The sequence below is a fragment of the Brachycentrus maculatus genome, unplaced genomic scaffold, assembly GCF_059751285.1.
Source record: "Brachycentrus maculatus isolate JH-2025_06_01 unplaced genomic scaffold, ASM5975128v1 h1tg000428l, whole genome shotgun sequence".
NCBI lineage: Eukaryota > Metazoa > Arthropoda > Insecta > Trichoptera > Brachycentridae > Brachycentrus > Brachycentrus maculatus.
In genome coordinates, this window is record NW_028281176.1 from 13,149 (window position 1) to 31,501 (window position 18,353).

Sequence of the window (18,353 nt, forward strand, 5' to 3'; positions counted from 1 at the left end):
CTAGAATTCAAATAATCGAATTAATTTATCCTCGAAATGCAGAGTATTGATCGTAAGGGAGTCATATATGTGTGTATTTGGCATCTTGATATTGCCAACAATTTATATAGATTTGGAAATAACTGTAGTACTGGTATTTAATTTCATGTTCATATCAGAGATTATTTGAAGCACAAGTTTGAATAACCTCCTTTCATGTTTGCTGGCAGTGCATTGTGAGTGCTTATATGATTGTCAATTATTAATGGAACTCTCGTTTGGCTGTAATTCCATAAGCCTACTTTTGGCATTCATACCTATTTTTAAAATTTCAATGTCGAGTAATTTACTAAATAGAAAGATTATATGCTGGACGAGCATAACGTGCAATTCATCAAAGCAGCAGTATAATTAAAGCTTCGAATAAAGGACGATCAAGCTGACGCGGAGGAGCTCTAGAGGATATTGTTTGGCATACTGGCATATCCTAGTTTAGAGCTTGCGCAGGAGCACCATAATGCGAAGAAGTTGGGCACTTTGGACCTGCTGGAAAACCAGAGGGAACTGTAAAAGAACATCCGATAGAATGTACACCATCTTGTAACAACAGAATGCGTAATAGCTGAAGATTTGTCGGTGTTGCGGCCTGATGGTCAACAATAAGCCTCTTCCCTACTGCATTTCCTTCAATAAGCTGAAGATAGGAATGGGAGTGACCTTGTTCTTTCGGAACTACTTCTTCAACTTTTTGATATTCTTGGCCATGCTTCTGATCTACTCGATTTTTGCGGTGATAACAAACCTGCAAATGTCCGATATAGACCCCACCAAGATCATTCTGTGCTTTACTGGTCTCCTGGATGACGCCAAGACATAAGAGTATTGTCGAGTAGCCTCATTGGGAGGGGGCAGCAAAATCTACTCGCTCACCCCTTAAAAAAACCGACTCAGTGTCATCCAATCGATAATTGGCATTGCGTTTGTGGCTTTCTGGGGGATTTGTCTGATGATAAAGAAGCACAGCGAGAGAAAAATGATCATAAAGATGGAAACCAAAAGAGTGTCAGCCTCCTCTTTCACTCTCATGCTCACAAATTTCCCGAAAATTTATCTGTCTCACAGCTACGAAGAAAATCTCCATGAAATCAACGAACTTTTCAAGTCCTATGAGAAGAGTGCAGGTTCCTCCTTTTCCTACGAAGTTATCAAGTACAATGTAGCCAAGTCCTTGTACACGCAAGAAAAGTAGCTAAAAAAGCAAAAGCAAAATCTGAAGAAATGGCTGAATGACAACTTGGAGATATTCAGAAGCTGGATCAGAACGAGGCAGAGATCGACCAACTTCCTCATTCCCTACGATAAAAGGTCCATCGAGTATGAGAAGTACATCACCTTCTATAGCACCAAATATGACGTGAAACTCGTGAAAGAGGAGGACCAAACAGATGAAAATAATCTCTTATTCGTGACAATGCGATCCTCTAGCGCGATGAGAGAAATTGTCTAATCTAACAAATCTCGCAGATGCTCATTTCATCATAAAATTCCATTTCCTGTGGCTGGAGTTTCAATCAAAATGGCACCCTAACCCTAATAGATCAAATTTTAAAAAGTTGGGTTTTTAAAATCGACTAAAATTGCCCGTCGGCTCATCATCTGGCTGATAACATTTGCTCTAATCGGAGTGTCGCTCGGGATTAGTGTTGCCATCGCACTATAAAAGCCGTTCGCATAATCCTAAGGAATTTCAATCGCCATTTCATTCGTTGTGACAATAATCAACTTCGGCATTCAAATGGCCATTGTATATATGACATACATTTAAAACTAGCACATTTCAAGTGTCGAGCAATCGAACATCGCCATTAAGATAGGATTAGGGCAAATACTAAATAGTGTTGGAGTGCCGATATTGGTGACTGTGATCACAAGGTACAATGATCAGTTTTAAGATGTTTAATGGCTCAAAGCTAAAGGATTGGTTAATGATGTATTTTACATTGCTGCGCTCAATTTGATTGCGCCTTTTAGCAGGCTGCTTGACCCTTGGGAAATACTGTTGAAGATTCTGAGGTGGTGGCACTCGAAGCCTTCTAATCGGCTCAACATGCATGGACAGGTCTAGTTTAATCAATATTACGGCAACTATGAATTTGACATTGGCTACGAGTATGCCTACTTGATAAAGACATCGGTTTTTACCGCATTCTTCGCTTGCATGCAGCCGATTATTGTAGTATTCTCCTTTGTGGGCATTATAATCTATTACCTCACCACCAAGCGAAATCTCTTAAGACACTTCCAACGCCCAAACTTTCACTTCCCAACCATAAACAATGCAGTCGATGTGGTTTTACTAATTTCGCTTCCTTCATTTGGGCTTGGTCATTTGCTCGTGAATAACTTCATTCCCGAAGATGTGAATGGGACACTCCTGCTGAACTGGATCATGTTTGGGGTTGGATGGGTTTTCTTTTTGATTGTGCCATTCGATGTCTTTTATTGCTGCATGAAGAAACCAGAGCATCCCCAGTGGGACTACCAAGAAAAACAGGCCTTGATGATGACAGATTACGATCGACTTAACCCCGAGACCAAATCGCAAGCCGTCAACCAATTCGAAACGTACCTGAGAAATTTAGAATAAAAGGGAAAACTCCCCGAAGAGGCGCAATAAAATAAGTTTGTCAATATGAGTATGATTAAGGTGAAAGATTCGCAAGACCTAACCAAGAGTATGATGCTGAGAAGTAGTGGGGATCTCATGCAGAAAGACACAATGATATCAAATCCGGCCTATGTAAATGACCTGAAGAATTATAGTATGTACATCAACGGTATTGAACCCATGGCTAGTTCTACTTCACTCTATCCCAAATTTTGATGCTCCCGAATTTGATACCTTTGCTTCATCTTTTATTTAGCCATTCTGCATGTTTGGGGATGCATATCCATTTATTTTTTAATTGTATTGGCATTATCATTAATGACATGCCTCATAGCACTTTACATTGAGACTATATACTGTAATTATAGCATACAAAATGCTGCCGAGGATACCCGAAAGAGCAAGCATTGCAACCCATCCATCTCAACAAATAAATGCCACTAAGTATTATTCAAAGTCCAAATCTACATATACTTCAAGTAACCCTTCTCAGAATGTCAATTCAAAGCATGCCAGATCTCAGAGGCTTCGAATGATCGCGTAAAGCATTGTTAATGTAATTGAGTAAACAAAATGTGAGTTTCCAGTCAAAAAACGACAAAGAATGAAAAGTGTTGAGAGAGCGAATGGGGCAAAAACTGTTATTGAGGCTTATAGGATAAACTGCAAATAAAAATAATCATTAAGTTCATCGAAATGCATTCCTGTATAAAAGAGCAATGGAAAAGATAATCTATATCGATATCTATCTGAGAGTGTTTACAACAATAATCCAGTATTTCCGATCAAAAAGACAACACTAAAAACACTTGACGGTTCAAATATTTCGCCAAGGGCATATATCCGGGGAAACATGAGAAAATCACGTCTTCAATAAAGCAATAAAACGGCATTAGTTCGATAAAATAACCAAAAAAGGAATAAAAGCCGTTTATAAAGATGTATCACAGTATTTAGTGTTGGACCCATCGAAGAATCTTTGCTCGGCACTGCTCCTTTAATTCACTCGTAATTCAATAATGCCGACTCTTTCTCTGATTATTAGCTGGGCTTTGAGAAACTGCATAATAATCGCAAAACAAAATAAGTAGCAAATCGAAATGAACATTCACAGACGATTTCATGCAATTAAGATTAGGTTTCTCCTTAGAAATCTTTCAAAGGAGCAAAGTCAGCAGTGTCGAAGAGTGGCGTCGAACTTCAACCAAATTCACTCTTATCGAAGTCACAAATCGGACATATCGAACATAGGGAATATACGAAAATACGCTAACTTTTACAATTGAAAACTGTATACTTCGAAAGGATGCACACAGATTCGAGCAAAAGCTTTTAACTATCAAATTAACTGAGTAAGTAGTCAAATGTCAACCATAAAAAGTATCGTTCTGGGGACAGTTAAGCAATGTGCGATTTATAGGAAATTAGTTCGGAGAAATAGTACAGTTTCAACTTTCCGAAATTGGGCAATGTGAGTAATATGATAAACTCGTATCAGTATCTCACTGAGTACGGTAAGAGCCGGGCAGAGTCATCGAACTGTGTGGCGGAGTATGTGAAGGAATATTGTGGGGGCCTTCAAGGAGAGTAACATTTGTATTTTGGGGATTTTGATGCAGTCAGTAAAAAGAGGGAAGGATTCGGGGTTTTGTTCACACCAAAGTGCATACTTTAGGGGATATGGGAAAATGGGTTTCTTCTGAAAGGGGCTGAACTGCGGCCGAAATATTTGTATAAGGGGGAATTTAAAAATGGGGAGAAAAGCGGCTATGGAGTTTGTTCGTGGGCAAACGGAGAAAGATACGAAGGAATGTGGGAACACAATGAGAGAAATAAAAAAGGAAAATGGTTTTCATCTGCGGGCTAAACGTACGAAGGGGAATGGAAGAATGGATTCGCCCATGGTTACGGAGTCTATAAAAGATCTCACAATTAAATATACGAAGGATATTGCAAGGATTATTTGAAGCAAGGTTAGGGCTACGATAAGCTCTGCAATGGAGACCAATACATTGGCAATTTCGACAAGGGCTTTCCCCATATGCGCGGCACATACATATGGGCCAACTCTCTGAAGTACGTTGGAAACTTCAGCCACGGAGTCAGAGCAGGAGAGGGGACCCTCACCAAAGCGGGCTTATTCGAACTTACAGGCAATTTTCAAAATGACCAGCCTGTAAATATTTATAATTTTAAACATTTCAATGGGGACATTCCTCATGGCCTCCTTCTCAAAAGCAGATGAATAATGGCATTCGATTTGTGAAATATCAAATTTATTATTATTAATAAGACATATTATGAGTTCAAGAAAAAAAAAAAAAAACGAATTTACTATTCATCATATGCAGTAGCCAACAAAGCAAAGCTATTCACATTTGTCGACACGAAGGAGATCCGAAACATAACTAATTTAATCTTACATAAACGCAGATATTCGGCATCCTCACAAACTTATTGAATCTTCAGTATTCTTACCGTCAATTAAATCGCGTGATTACTCTTCGCCGTATAAATAAATAAAAAGACATTACAATCCGAGTAATTATTCTGAAACTATTAATGAAAGCGATATCTAAACATATGAATGTTTGAACAAATGTGACCAAATTATTAAAAATCTGAAAAGACTAACAAAGGAATCTATATAACGAGAAAAAAACTCTCAGAGGACTCTTTCCCTTCACAGCTAAGAGAAAATAATAAATAGATTTAAAAAAAAAAAAACGTAAAGGATGCGCCCGAAATAGAACTCTGGGAGGACTTTTTCCCTTTACAATTAGGAAGAATATATGAATAGGTTTAAAAAATATTAAACTTAAGGAATGGGCACGAAATAGATTGTATTTATTCGAACTCCCGAACAGCCAAAACACCAGCATTCTAAGAACGCGCATAAAAGATCTGATAAACAGTTCGATAGCATCGATTCAAATGCCAATCATGTGACTCCAAAGAGCAGGCAATCGAAAAGTTACAAATTGGCATAAATTAATACTTAGTTGAGCTCAAAAAGAAACGATAGTCATTTGTATATGCAAAACTAATTCGACGAAGATGAAAACGAAGATGAAAACGAAAATGAAAACGAAAATGACAATGAATAATTAATGTAGAATTCAATGATGGCCGGCATGGAAAGAAGCAGGGCAAATAAGGGCTTAAATTAGGGATATAAATCTGCAAAATAAGACAATTATTACAAATCTAACGATCCCAAAATAAAAAATAAATAGGCATTCAATAAATCCTCAAAAGCCTAAAATGTAAGTAATAGGGAAAAATATGAGAGATAAGGTCAGTTAGTAAAAGATAAGGATTCAGATACCGGCAGAAAATCAGAGAGAAAAGACGAATCGTAAAAATAGAGTAAGTAAGAAAAATAGGAAAATTAACGCAATCTTCGACAACAACAACAAAAAAGTATGAAAAAACAGAAAACTTTCTTAAAGTATTTGGCGTTAGCCAAAAGTAACGGGTCAGTCTTAAAATCCAAATTCAAGGATCACTACTTGAAAAAGAGCGGAGCATCTATAAAATAGGCCGGCTAAAATTCTAGTGCCATACCCACAGGCAAATCAGACCCTCTAACTTTGAAAAAGTATGAAAGAAATGATGATTTTAAGCATTCGACAAAAATCCCTAAAATTTAAACTCAAACCACCGACATTGCTTCGTAATTTTAGTCAATGAATAATAGCAAAAATTCATAAAGCAATCTAAATCCAAAAAATCATATAAGGAATGATATAAATTAATCTTTGCTCGGCACTGCTCCTTTAATTCACTCGTAATTCAATAATGCCGACTCTTTCTCTGATTATTAGCTGGGCTTTGAGAAACTGCATAATAATCGCAAAACAAAATAAGTAGCAAATCGAAATGAACATTCACAGACGATTTCATGCAATTAAGATTAGGTTTCTCCTTAGAAATCTTTCAAAGGAGCAAAGTCAGCAGTGTCGAAGAGTGGCGTCGAACTTCAACCAAATTCACTCTTATCGAAGTCACAAATCGGACATATCGAACATAGGGAATATACGAAAATACGCTAACTTTTACAATTGAAAACTGTATACTTCGAAAGGATGCACACAGATTCGAGCAAAAGCTTTTAACTATCAAATTAACTGAGTAAGTAGTCAAATGTCAACCATAAAAAGTATCGTTCTGGGGACAGTTAAGCAATGTGCGATTTATAGGAAATTAGTTCGGAGAAATAGTACAGTTTCAACTTTCCGAAATTGGGCAATGTGAGTAATATGATAAACTCGTATCAGTATCTCACTGAGTACGGTAAGAGCCGGGCAGAGTCATCGAACTGTGTGGCGGAGTATGTGAAGGAATATTGTGGGGGCCTTCAAGGAGAGTAACATTTGTATTTTGGGGATTTTGATGCAGTCAGTAAAAAGAGGGAAGGATTCGGGGTTTTGTTCACACCAAAGTGCATACTTTAGGGGATATGGGAAAATGGGTTTCTTCTGAAAGGGGCTGAACTGCGGCCGAAATATTTGTATAAGGGGGAATTTAAAAATGGGGAGAAAAGCGGCTATGGAGTCTGTTCGTGGGCAAACGGAGAAAGATACGAAGGAATGTGGGAACACAATGAGAGAAATAAAAAAGGAAAATGGTTTTCATCTGCGGGCTAAACGTACGAAGGGGAATGGAAGAATGGATTCGCCCATGGTTACGGAGTCTATAAAAGATCTCACAATTAAATATACGAAGGATATTGCAAGGATTATTTGAAGCAAGGTTAGGGCTACGATAAGCTCTGCAATGGAGACCAATACATTGGCAATTTCGACAAGGGCTTTCCCCATATGCGCGGCACATACATATGGGCCAACTCTCTGAAGTACGTTGGAAACTTCAGCCACGGAGTCAGAGCAGGAGAGGGGACCCTCACCAAAGCGGGCTTATTCGAACTTACAGGCAATTTTCAAAATGACCAGCCTGTAAATATTTATAATTTAAAACATTTCAATGGGGAAATTCATCATGGTCTTCCTCTCAAAGGAGACCCACCGATTATATATAAGCTGCAGTGATCGCATCGTTCATGTAATATCAACTCGTTCCTAAATGTAATACACACATTTAAACATTTAATACGCCTTAATCGAAACGGAGTTGCATTTAAACATTTCGATGGAGTTTTCTTTCAATAAAAGTTAATTTTCAAGAAATATCATCACACTGGTCGCATTAGTTTCTTTTGGATGCTTCAATCGTTGGACTCTCAATTTTCGGCCTTTCACCTCCAATTGTTGCAATGATCGATAATTTTAGGCCACCACTCCCTAGACGGGCTTCTGTCTGAATTGCGCAAAGCTGAGCATTGTCGGACCCTAAGAAGGAAGGAGAGTGCAATGAATCGTTTGTAGACCTCCGGAAAAGGAACATAATGGTCTTTGCAGTTGAATAATTGATTGATAGCCGGAGGGCAGCCTGAGTAACTAATAGATTTACTTATTTAACAGAGAGCTTATCCTTCAAGATCATCTTCTTCAGCTTGAATTTTTCTTGGCAGCTAATGCGATTATACTGTTTTTATTTGCATTTGCCCATCGAAAATATTTATAAACAGCATGCACGTAATTATCTCTTAAAATAAAATAGCTAAGGCGCAGGAATTTACTCTCAAAACAATCGTTTCTAAATTGCTTTATGATTGCCCAAACTTAAGGCCTTTTTATGGCGATTTAATTCCCTATATTTGATATTCTTATTGATAACTTCAGCTTCGTTACGCATACAAACAACCTGATATATAGTAATTACGAGGCATATAAAACTTTTGGAACGTGCCTTCATGGCCTTACTGAATAAATTATACGAAAGTGCTTAGAAACTTATTCAAATCCTCTCATAGATGTCTAATTCCTTAGATCAAATGATAATATAATATAGGAAATCTATTTAGAAATTCGGGGATAACATAATTTGTTACCAAAGATCAATTTTGAATCGAATTCTATCTATATATTAAATGTGCGTACGTATGTATATATTATTATAATTATGTACGTATGTAAGTATCTATGTACGCATGTATATATATTTTTATATATATTTATATATTAATATATTATATTTTATTTATGTAAGTGTATTTATACATATTTAATTGCATAATCGCAGATATAAATTAATTGAATAACTAACATTTAATCCGATATTAAATTGCACAGCTTGCATGCATTCAAAAAGGATTTATAATCATAACAAGATATCAATATTTGTATAAATATAACAAAACAGCACAACAAATGGAAGAGTGGCAACAAACTTTAATTACAGTGGTCGGATGGATTTACTTCTCTGCCTGGTCTCTCTCATTCTATGGTCAAATCTATGAGAATTTCAAGCACAAGAGGTATTCATTTAGCATTAATGTTTAGTGTGTTGGGAATGAACTTCGATTTCGTTGCTATGAACCTTACAGGTTTTATCATGTACTCGCTGTACAACACTGAAGGCTATTTTGTGAGTAGTAAACAAACTGGGCATGTGGATCTTAATGATGTGTTCTTTGCTTATCATGCCTTATTTGCCACTTTGGTCACTCTGACTCAGGTATTCTGCTTTGAAAGAGGTGCGAACAAAGTCCATCTATATACAATTGCATTGCTGATGTGCATGTGGGGATTCCTGATTGTGTGGTCGAGCTTGACAATGGTACTACTGTGTTGATTATGTAGGGCACAGAGACATTGAAAGTTAGTGAGCAATTCGGAGTGTTCAGTTTCATGGGCTACTTTAAACTGTTAATCTCTTTCCTGAAGTATCTCCCTCAGATGTATTGGAACTACAAGAGAAAATCAACAGTAGGGTGGTCGATTTTCAACATCCTTTTAGATATGACAGGTGGCCTATTTTCTTTTGCCCAACTCGCCCTCGAAGTGATTTTTGGACAAGATGTGGAGATCAACCCTGTTAAGTTTACCTTGAGCATCATTGTGCTATTCTTTGACATTTGTTTCATTGTGCAGCATTACTGCTTATACCCTGCAAGCAAAAGGCCAAAGCAATAAAATGAATAAAATGGGCAATACACTCTGCTCACATCACAAGCATGAAAACAAATAGCCATCTGATATGTATATCATTGATGCTGTTTTATCGATCTAACTAATACTCTTAACAAATAAATATACAGTTTAGTTTAATTAAATTGGGATGAGTCCTAATCGACAATCCTCGTTAATCTGCTCGTTATTTCTAAGCTTATTTTGATACAATGACACTCACTCTTAATGCAAGTGCATAAATATGGGAGTGGTTATGTCTGCGTTATAGCGACGTGTAGAATTGATAGCTATTTGCTAATTTGTTAATATGAGCTATCGGCTAATTCAGGTAATAAGATTTCTATAATTTAATGAGGACAAGTTTCGCATTTATTTTTGACTAGCCAGATATTAGAAAAATGTAACACTTTGTTAGTCGTTGGCATAATTGTTAAAATGGACAAATTAGTCTTCATGATTCCTGATGCGGATTATCAAAATGAGGCAGATATTTAATCTTTCTATAGCTGCTCAGAGGCCTAATCAGAATTGATATTCTGCCCCTCCGCTCAGCTCCTAGAAACCATCAAATAAGTCGCAGAGGAGATGTTTGTGACATGCAAGGGAAGTGTTTACCTGACAGCTTAAGGGAACTAAGTATAGGATTCGATTGTCATTAAAGCGAAGAAGAAGTTGGAAAGTTTAGGGCTGAACCCAGAACAAATTAAGAAACTATTAAATCTCGAACTGTCAAGGCTCCAAGAGAAATAAAAATCAATCCGAAACAGAAATAATCAAAAATCAAACAATTTGGTGCAATTCGGAAGTGGAAAGCTGAGCAAGCGAAATCCAAGAGCATTTAAGGTAAATTGGCAATGATCTTAAATATAGTTCAACCATATATATTTAATTAATAATTTTATTATTTATTGACAAATTGAATAATTTAAAATATAGAAAGTTGGTAATGAATCAAGTTCGGGCTTTTAGTCACATGCCGATAGCCATTTTGAAGGCATTGTAATTTCGGAAGTATTTCTAGCTTGAAATTGTGTTACGGGCTTTGGCCAAACCTTGATGGCCATTCAAAGAGTCAACTCTGAAGTTATTTGTTTATAGTTTGCAGCTGTTTATCAGTGCCCCTTTGCTTTTATCCACAACTTCAGATCTCTTATTGCTTTTAATTTAATTTTTTGCATCGTTATTTCGGATTTTCGTGCTGTTTGCATTAATATCCGAAAAATACATTGTTTTGAAACTTTCATTCCGGATCACTTTTCCTTAATTTTTGTATTCATCGGTAAATGTCTTCATGCGGATCAACCTCTCCTGGAACTTCAATGAAGATTAAATTCTCGAGCTGGATTTTATATAGACTTTTGAATTAAGGGTTTCAGTTTCTTTAAAGGAAGGCTACAGATTTTGGAGACACTTTATTTCCTCGTCTTCACCCTATTATTAATCCTTAGCCTCGACGAGTGGAAACTTATAAAGAAGATCTTGCATGAGCGACGTCTTTGCTTTGCTCAGATTATTTGCAGATTATCTCTTAGATGAAACTGCTGGTCCTATCAGTTTGCACTTTTTATGTATTTGCGGATTGGATTTTTCTTGGCTGCTCATCTATTCCTACTTATTTTTTCAGGCAGATGTCTTTGTAGTTATTATTATTATTATTAGTAGTACCGCTCAACCTTAAATTAATAGGGGGACTTCAGAAACAAGTTCTTCTATTGCTAGAAACATTTGTCCCACATTAATAATACAAAATGGAATCATAAGAAATCAGCAATTGCGGAATATTGAATGGAATTTAAAATGACAGAATGAAAACAATTATTTAGATAAACAACAACAAATAACAAACTATGAGTAAACACACAGAGGACTTACTCAATTTTAAGTGCAACACTTTCCTTAAAATTTATAAAACGGGTATATATTTCATAGTATTTTCTTGCATTTTGGAAATAATGATGGAATACATATTTACGTATGTATCAATTCGAAAAATCATAAGCAAGTTATTTATTTACGAACCTATTCTAAATTGATTGATGTTATTTAGGTACTATTAATCGAAGCCCTATTAATTGAAGTACCATTTATTGAAGTATTATTAATTTCATCATTAATGAGCAGATAGTAAAAGAAAAGAAGTAATTTTTAAGCCATAGAAATGTGAAGACTGTTTTCTCTGACAGATGGGCATATAAATAATAAATTGATTGGTGGCAATAAAGAATCAAACATCATCTCCAAACAAGTTTTCAATTTCGTTTTTGCATTTTCTCTTCAAAATCTAAATACCTTTGCGAAATATCGCCATCACTTGGTTTTTTGAGGCCTGTTTAGCTCTTGCTGGGTTATGCTTCTCGTCGAATGGATCTTTAATGGTGAAAATGCATGCCGTGTCGTAATCGCACAACCCTCCGTCCACCGATATGATCCTTTCCTCTTGATCCAGGCGCCAATGATTGCCTCTCTTCTCCTCGTTCTCCCCATCGTAATAGTACTCGAAGAAGTTCAGCAGAATTTCGTACAGACTAACTCGTTTCAATGATGTGACATCTTTAGGGTTTGTCTTAAACTCATAGTAAACTGAAAACTTTTCTGGTGCCCCTTGGCAGATTCTGCGATACAAAAAATGTGGAGCATTCGGCTACCTGGTCCTTGAGTCCATGATTAACTGAATCTTGTTGGTGACAATCAAGAAGTGCAGGACCATCAAAGTCAACCCATAACTGGAGAACAGACTCTTTTGAATAAGGCCTTGATGCTTCCCCCATCCTTTCACCAGAATAACTAAATGTCTGACCCAGGAAATTTGCCCATAAACGGCCAAGAATTTCGAGTTAATGACTCCCAAGATGTTATTGACTATAATATCGAAATGAAACTCTTGTTCCTTAGTTATGAGCTTGAGCTCAATGAGAGGAATTCTCGCTTCGATTAGATCCAACTTGTAGGAGCTTTTGTCTTTATCCTTAAACTCTGCATTTAAGAAGTTATGAAGATATTTCAAGAACACCACTTCGCTTATGTAGCAGTTTGTGAGTATTGTCAAATCGGTATCTGTGTTCTTACTTGCGAAGCCACTAACATTTGAACCAAATTTCGCTAAATGCAGTTGCAATTTCAAGTCGTGCTGCAATAGTTTCATGCTGCAAAATTTGTTGAGAATGCTTTTGAGGTATTCGAATTGCTAGTCCATTTTGCTCAGACGGCTTTGGTTTGATGAGAGGGAGGCGGATTAAGCAATTTATTTGAGAAGTTTGTTAATCTATATTTCCTCGTCGTCCTTTCCAACCTACGTTCCAAGGTGCTAATCAAGGTTCTTTAATAGTTCTGGGCTGAGAATTTCTTATTTATTTTCAAACTTGCCAATTATTTCATCGATTTTGACAACCAGATGCCGGTCATAGTTTGTGATGGCCTCAGTATAGAACTATTAGTAGGCCTGAATGACCTCCGCTTCATCGTCTAAATTGAGATTCGAAATGTTTCTGATTTGAATAAAGAACGTCTCTCTGAAATCGCTGCGATTCTCCTCACTAATCAATGTATCAAGATCGCTGTTGAGCCTATACTAAGGCTCTTTTCGAATTTCAGCAAATTTGGCTCGATTTGCTTCAAACTATCTTTTGCAGATAAACCTCACGTCATAGACAATGCGATTGAGGGCCACCAAAAACATCATCTTCTCCTCGCTATGCTTGAAATGCTTTTTATACTATTTGCTGACATCATTCGCTTTTTTGTTGATCGCAGCTGCCAGTTTGTTATCCCTGACGAGCTTTATCTTGAAGGCCTTCTCTAATTCGGGCATGAAAAACATCTTAAAATCATTCTTTATTTATTCATCCCTTTTGTTCTTATAATCTTGTTTCTGTATTAGCCTCTACTCCATTTTTTAGATGAGCCTACAGTACTTTTAGACAATTGACTCCATATCTCACAATTATTAAATTTAATTATTCTAATTATTCTAATTATTAGTTATTCTTTCATTTCTGGAAATTTAATGCAATTTATAAATGTGTATAGAAATTTTATGTAACAATTATATTTAATATTAAGAATTGGAAAGGGTTTAGGTCTTTCATAGGTGATTCAATAGAGTATATGCTATTGATCTGATGGCAGATGAATTAAATAGCGAAAAATATATTGCTGCAGATATGATCAAGTCAGATAAGTTCGAAGAGTAAATTAAAGTTCTTTTGTGTTATTGCTACTTTGTTGTGTTATGAAGCTATTTCTCGACGGATTTGTTTGTTTGAGAAGATGTGGGTTGGTTTCGACATCTCAATCATTCGTTGGGAAATGTGTTTTCTTTGAGATTGATAAATTTATTGGGATTGTTTTTTCCTTTTTAGGTGAAACTTTTTAGGCTAATGGTTGTTCAAGGTGTTTTTCATATTTTTTAGGTTGTAGCTTTAGTATTGGGTTCTTTTAATTATTTGTGAGAATAAATCGGCTGTTTAGCTTTTTGAAAAATCGTCTTTGGACTCTTCACTATCTGATCCACCTTCGATTTCCAGATGTTCCTCTTAATTTCGTATCTCCTCCATGAGGGCCATAAACTAGCCGGCTTCTGTGTTTTCTTATTGTTCTAAGCAGGGTTATCTTTTTACTGTGATCTCATTCAGCATCGAGTGGGAGAATTATCTCGATAGTTTTTTCTCTCTGATCTTTTTCATGGATCTTTTTCGCTGAAATTACACATTTTCTTTCGTCTTTTGTTTTCCAGCAAACACCAATGGTTTTATATTATACTTCGTATGGGTATCGACTATGGGCTTGATTATTCTTTTGGGCATTCGTATCTAAATTCGGCTGTATACATAGAGCCCATTTAACACTGCATTTCCAGCTTAGAACAATAATGTTCTATTTAAATAAATGGCAGCTTTCGTTTCATTCTCATACAATCCGTTTGATATTTCAAATGTGAATGTCATCGGAATCTTCAAATTCCTCAGCATGAATGCTCTTCCTGTGTATTTCTTTTATTCGCTGATGGTGAAAATAGATTTATTATAGCTAAACATTGGTGACTACCTTTCGATTAACTTCGCAAATGCTCTGGCTTTAAAGAAGTATAGGCTGTTTTCGGGATGCAAGGGGCCATAGCAAAATAAGTTCTTCTTCGCGGAATGCCCATGAAAATCGAAATAAAAATTTATGTGGCTATTGTAAGATTTTTGGAGGTTATGACAAAATTAATAGAGGGCAGTGATTTCTGGGTAGATGTGCTTATTGAGATTATGGAATTGCCTGTTGAGATCTTTGCCACTGAAGCTTGTTCTGAAATTACCAGCGATTACACCATCTGGGTTGAGCATCGGCACAACATAAAAAACAAACAGCTTTCTTAAAGCTTCCGACCGCTAATTTCTATCCAGCAGGTTTCTTATAAACCCCTCTAAAACATACGACGAATTTGATTATCCAGGGTGAATGCGAGCAGTAATGACAACTGCCTTTTTGTTCGAATGAATTATAGTCATATTAGTCTTACTATTGCTGGGATCGGTAATTATGATCAATGGCAATTCAAGTCCTCCTAAGGATTAACAGAGTTTTATAGTTTTTACTTATTATGGATGCTTTTATTTTATTTATTTGAGGAAGTGTTGCAAATTGCTGAATGTGTAAGGAATCCCATACGCGAATTCGACTGTTTGGTTCTTCTATTTGAAATTATACGTGAACTATAATTGATGGGTCATTGTATCGAATCCGTATCGACATGAGCGCTCGATGAAAATAGCATCGTCGATATGATCCTGCGACCATACTTGTTCTTCATTATTTTCATTTTGGTTTTTAATTTTCGTATAAGGTTTCATTCCTTGAGAATATAGATTTCTTGATTTGCTCATATTGCAGATGTTGATTCGAATAGGTCCTATCTCCTCATCATTAGATACTTTAAAATAGTACCAATTTGTATGTCCTCTTGTGTTTGTGTCGCTTCGAATAAAGCAGTCATACTCATTCATTTTCACTCTGATCGCTAAATCAAGGTTACCACTTTCGAAGGCTGAGTCGAATTTGTGGCTGGATGGGCAAATTGGGGGTTGGGGTGTATTCGTTATGTCGATCTAGCGGATTGCTTATTTTACAATATCTAAATTCAATTTGTATTTTTCTCGATATTTCCAATAATAGCTTTGCTCTTGATTTATTTGCACGGAGTTCGCATAACGAGGGCCTCTATATACAACTTAGTAGGTATGTTAATTCTTTAAGTGCGCTATTAGGCAATCTACGTATTAATTTCTGTAAGTCAAGGGTAGCGGGCATGATGGAAGTTTAGGTCGCCAGCCACTCAGCATATCAGGCTCTAAAGAATGGCTACTTGACTTTAAAATACTTAAGCCTTTCTATCTTTTGCAAGCCGCTATATTCGTATCCACTTTTTATAGTTATTCATCTTACTCGTGTTCTGCCCACCCGTAATTCTCTGATGATTTCTGCATTTTCTATAAATTAGTTTATTCGAAATATCTATTGTGAATAATGAATGATGAATTATGTATGATCAGAAATATGCTTGATTATTTTTCATTCTTATCTCGAAGCCGAACAAGATTTTGCCTTACTAAAAATAGATAAATTGAAAATAACCGAAGCCCTCACAGCTGAACTCCTTAAAAACTGAACAAAAATTAAATAATTTATATAAAATTAAGCATATTAAGGTTACTAATTAATTATTCATTTAACAGTTTTTTTATTGATCATATTCATAAGTTCGAGTTCTCTCTTCTTTAAAAACTGAAGCCTTTCATTCAGATTTCGATTGTTAACTTTAATCTATTTTTACTACGCGCTGAGCTCTATTTTTAATTATTTTCTTATGTTGGCTTCCTTGATATCGAAAAGTGCATCTTCAAATTCAACAATCTTATTCCGAATCATTTTATTTTCTGAAACCAGGTTAATGTTCATATACTACTGATTTATATTCTTCTTCCCATTTGAGTTTTTTATAAACAGTTGCTATAAGTTATCGAGCTTTATCTGCAGGGCGTTATTATCATTCGAGACAATTAAATAGTTTTTTTAGGCTATCTAACGAGCATTTCGTAGTTCGAGATTCTCATGCTACAAACGAGACATTTCAAATTAGTACTATTGCAGTATTTTATTTAGTGAAACTTATATTTATAGTTTCTGGTGCTTCTTGTTCTATTATTGGAGTTATTTCACTTAATAAGGTTTGGCCTTTTTTGACATTAAACTTTCGGGGGGTTATTTTTTGTCGGTTATTGCTGGGCTTTTTTGGAGGCTCATTGGGCGCTCGGAGGCTTATTTTGTCCCTTTGCTTAAAGGGGGGAGGGCTTTTTTTTTGCCTATTGTTTTTGGAGCTTATATCTTCACATTGGTCGATTTTTATATCTGCTCACGTAAGTATTGATTCTCTAAGCGGATTAGGTCTCTTTACCGAATTAAACCGTAAATAATTTGATCTTTCTCTTCCATTTGAATGACTGGTTTATTTTTAATGTTCATTGTCCTTGCCGCGTAATTCAAAGTAGATAAAGTTTCCTCAAAATAAATGGACGCAGGGCTCACACAGGCAACCATTAAAGCTTTCGAAGATCCCCCCAAGGAATCCATCAAAAGCATGGTCAGTTTGGAATCTCTGTAAGGAATATAAGGAGCTTTAGTTTTCCTGTCAGATAAAGCTTTGATAACTTTTCCAAGGGTAAACAGAGATTTGTTAATATTTCCCGTTTCCTTAATCATTTCTCCCTGTGATTTCGATTATTTCAATCGCTAACTCCCTGCCAAGTCCACAAAGGATATTTTACCATATCTCTTGACGCTTTTGTTTTACAAACTCTGTGTCTCGCTGATAATATAAACAGTCATAAGTGAGTGACTCCTGGATGAGTCTTTGTTTAGTTCATGGCTGCCTGATTTCCTGTTTTTTATCCCTTAGTTTAAGACTGCAATTAAATCATCAATGCTTGTACAATCCACAATCACCAAATCCTCAACGAAAAAGCCATTTGCTGCATTCCATCGGCAATGCAGCACTCCTGAATTCGGATTCAATAGATCTCTGATTTGTTCATTATATATTTCTGTAAAGGAGGCTTTAATTTAATATTTATCGTTTCGATTTTGCGAGTGCTTCCTATGCAATAATATAAGGAGTACCACAAGTTTTTGATTGCCCTAGGAATCAGCCCATCTGACTAATCAGATTTAACTACTTATTGACTGAATTTGTCCTCGACTCCTGCCATGGAATATGTCTTTCCACTTCCGGTTTGCCCATAGGCGAAAATTGTAACCGAGTATCCGTTCATGGCTTCTTCAAGATAATTCTGTATTTAATAGAGTATTACATCTATTTTAAGAGAATTGTAAACTTGTTGCTGCGTTGTGGTTTGCTCAAGCACGGCGTTGAAGCGAAAATTTTTAAAGGATTGACCGGATCTTAATTAGAAAATAGCTTACTTTTGCAGAAGTGTGCAATTTTCACCATCCAGGATCTTAAAGCAGCTATTATCACCCCTCTGCACTTCTAGATTGTTCATGGGTCTGAGCCGCAATGCGACTTTAACACTTTCACCCCCAATATTAGTATTAGTCTCCTCAGGAACAAACGAATACTCAGATTCAGAAATCTAATTTTATTTATGTTTCTATGACTGTTTGGAGTTTGGGAT

The 18,353-nt window shown here is 36.1% G+C and overlaps 2 protein-coding genes and 1 pseudogene across 2 annotated transcripts; 1 reads left to right on the forward strand and 2 right to left on the reverse strand.

Annotated features, from left to right (window-relative positions):
• The first annotated feature begins 2,488 nt into the window (after positions 1 to 2,488).
• On the forward strand, positions 2,489 to 9,711 carry LOC148302637 (cystinosin homolog). The gene is made up of 3 exons (XM_088271311.1): positions 2,489 to 2,604; positions 9,052 to 9,328; positions 9,361 to 9,711. Exons 1-3 carry the CDS (start codon positions 2,489 to 2,491, stop codon positions 9,682 to 9,684), a joined length of 717 nt encoding a protein of 238 aa, XP_088127437.1. The 3' UTR covers positions 9,685 to 9,711.
• Positions 9,712 to 12,322: 2,611 nt separating this feature from the next.
• Positions 12,323 to 12,823, reverse strand: LOC148302638 (poly(A) RNA polymerase GLD2-A-like). The gene has a single exon (XM_088271312.1). The coding sequence runs from the start codon at positions 12,821 to 12,823 to the stop codon at positions 12,323 to 12,325; it is 501 nt and encodes a 166-aa protein (XP_088127438.1).
• A 3,920-nt stretch (positions 12,824 to 16,743) lies between these two features.
• LOC148302639 (osmotic avoidance abnormal protein 3-like) lies at positions 16,744 to 18,008 on the reverse strand (annotated as a pseudogene).
• Positions 18,009 to 18,353: the final 345 nt, after the last annotated feature.

What these genes read in the sequence shown, in the direction of transcription:
- LOC148302638 (XM_088271312.1), bottom strand. Translation starts at nt 12,823, where the DNA reads ATGAAACTATTGCAGCACGACTTGAAATTGCAACTGCATTTAGCGAAA.
- LOC148302637 (XM_088271311.1), top strand. Translation starts at nt 2,489, where the DNA reads ATGAAGAAACCAGAGCATCCCCAGTGGGACTACCAAGAAAAACAGGCC. An exon ending in GCCGTCAACCAATTCGAAAC is followed by an intron (nt 2,605 to 9,051) that starts GTACCTGAGAAA and finishes ATTAATGTTTAG; the next exon opens with TGTGTTGGGAATGAACTTCG. An exon ending in TGTGGTCGAGCTTGACAATG is followed by an intron (nt 9,329 to 9,360) that starts GTACTACTGTGT and finishes TAGGGCACAGAG; the next exon opens with ACATTGAAAGTTAGTGAGCA.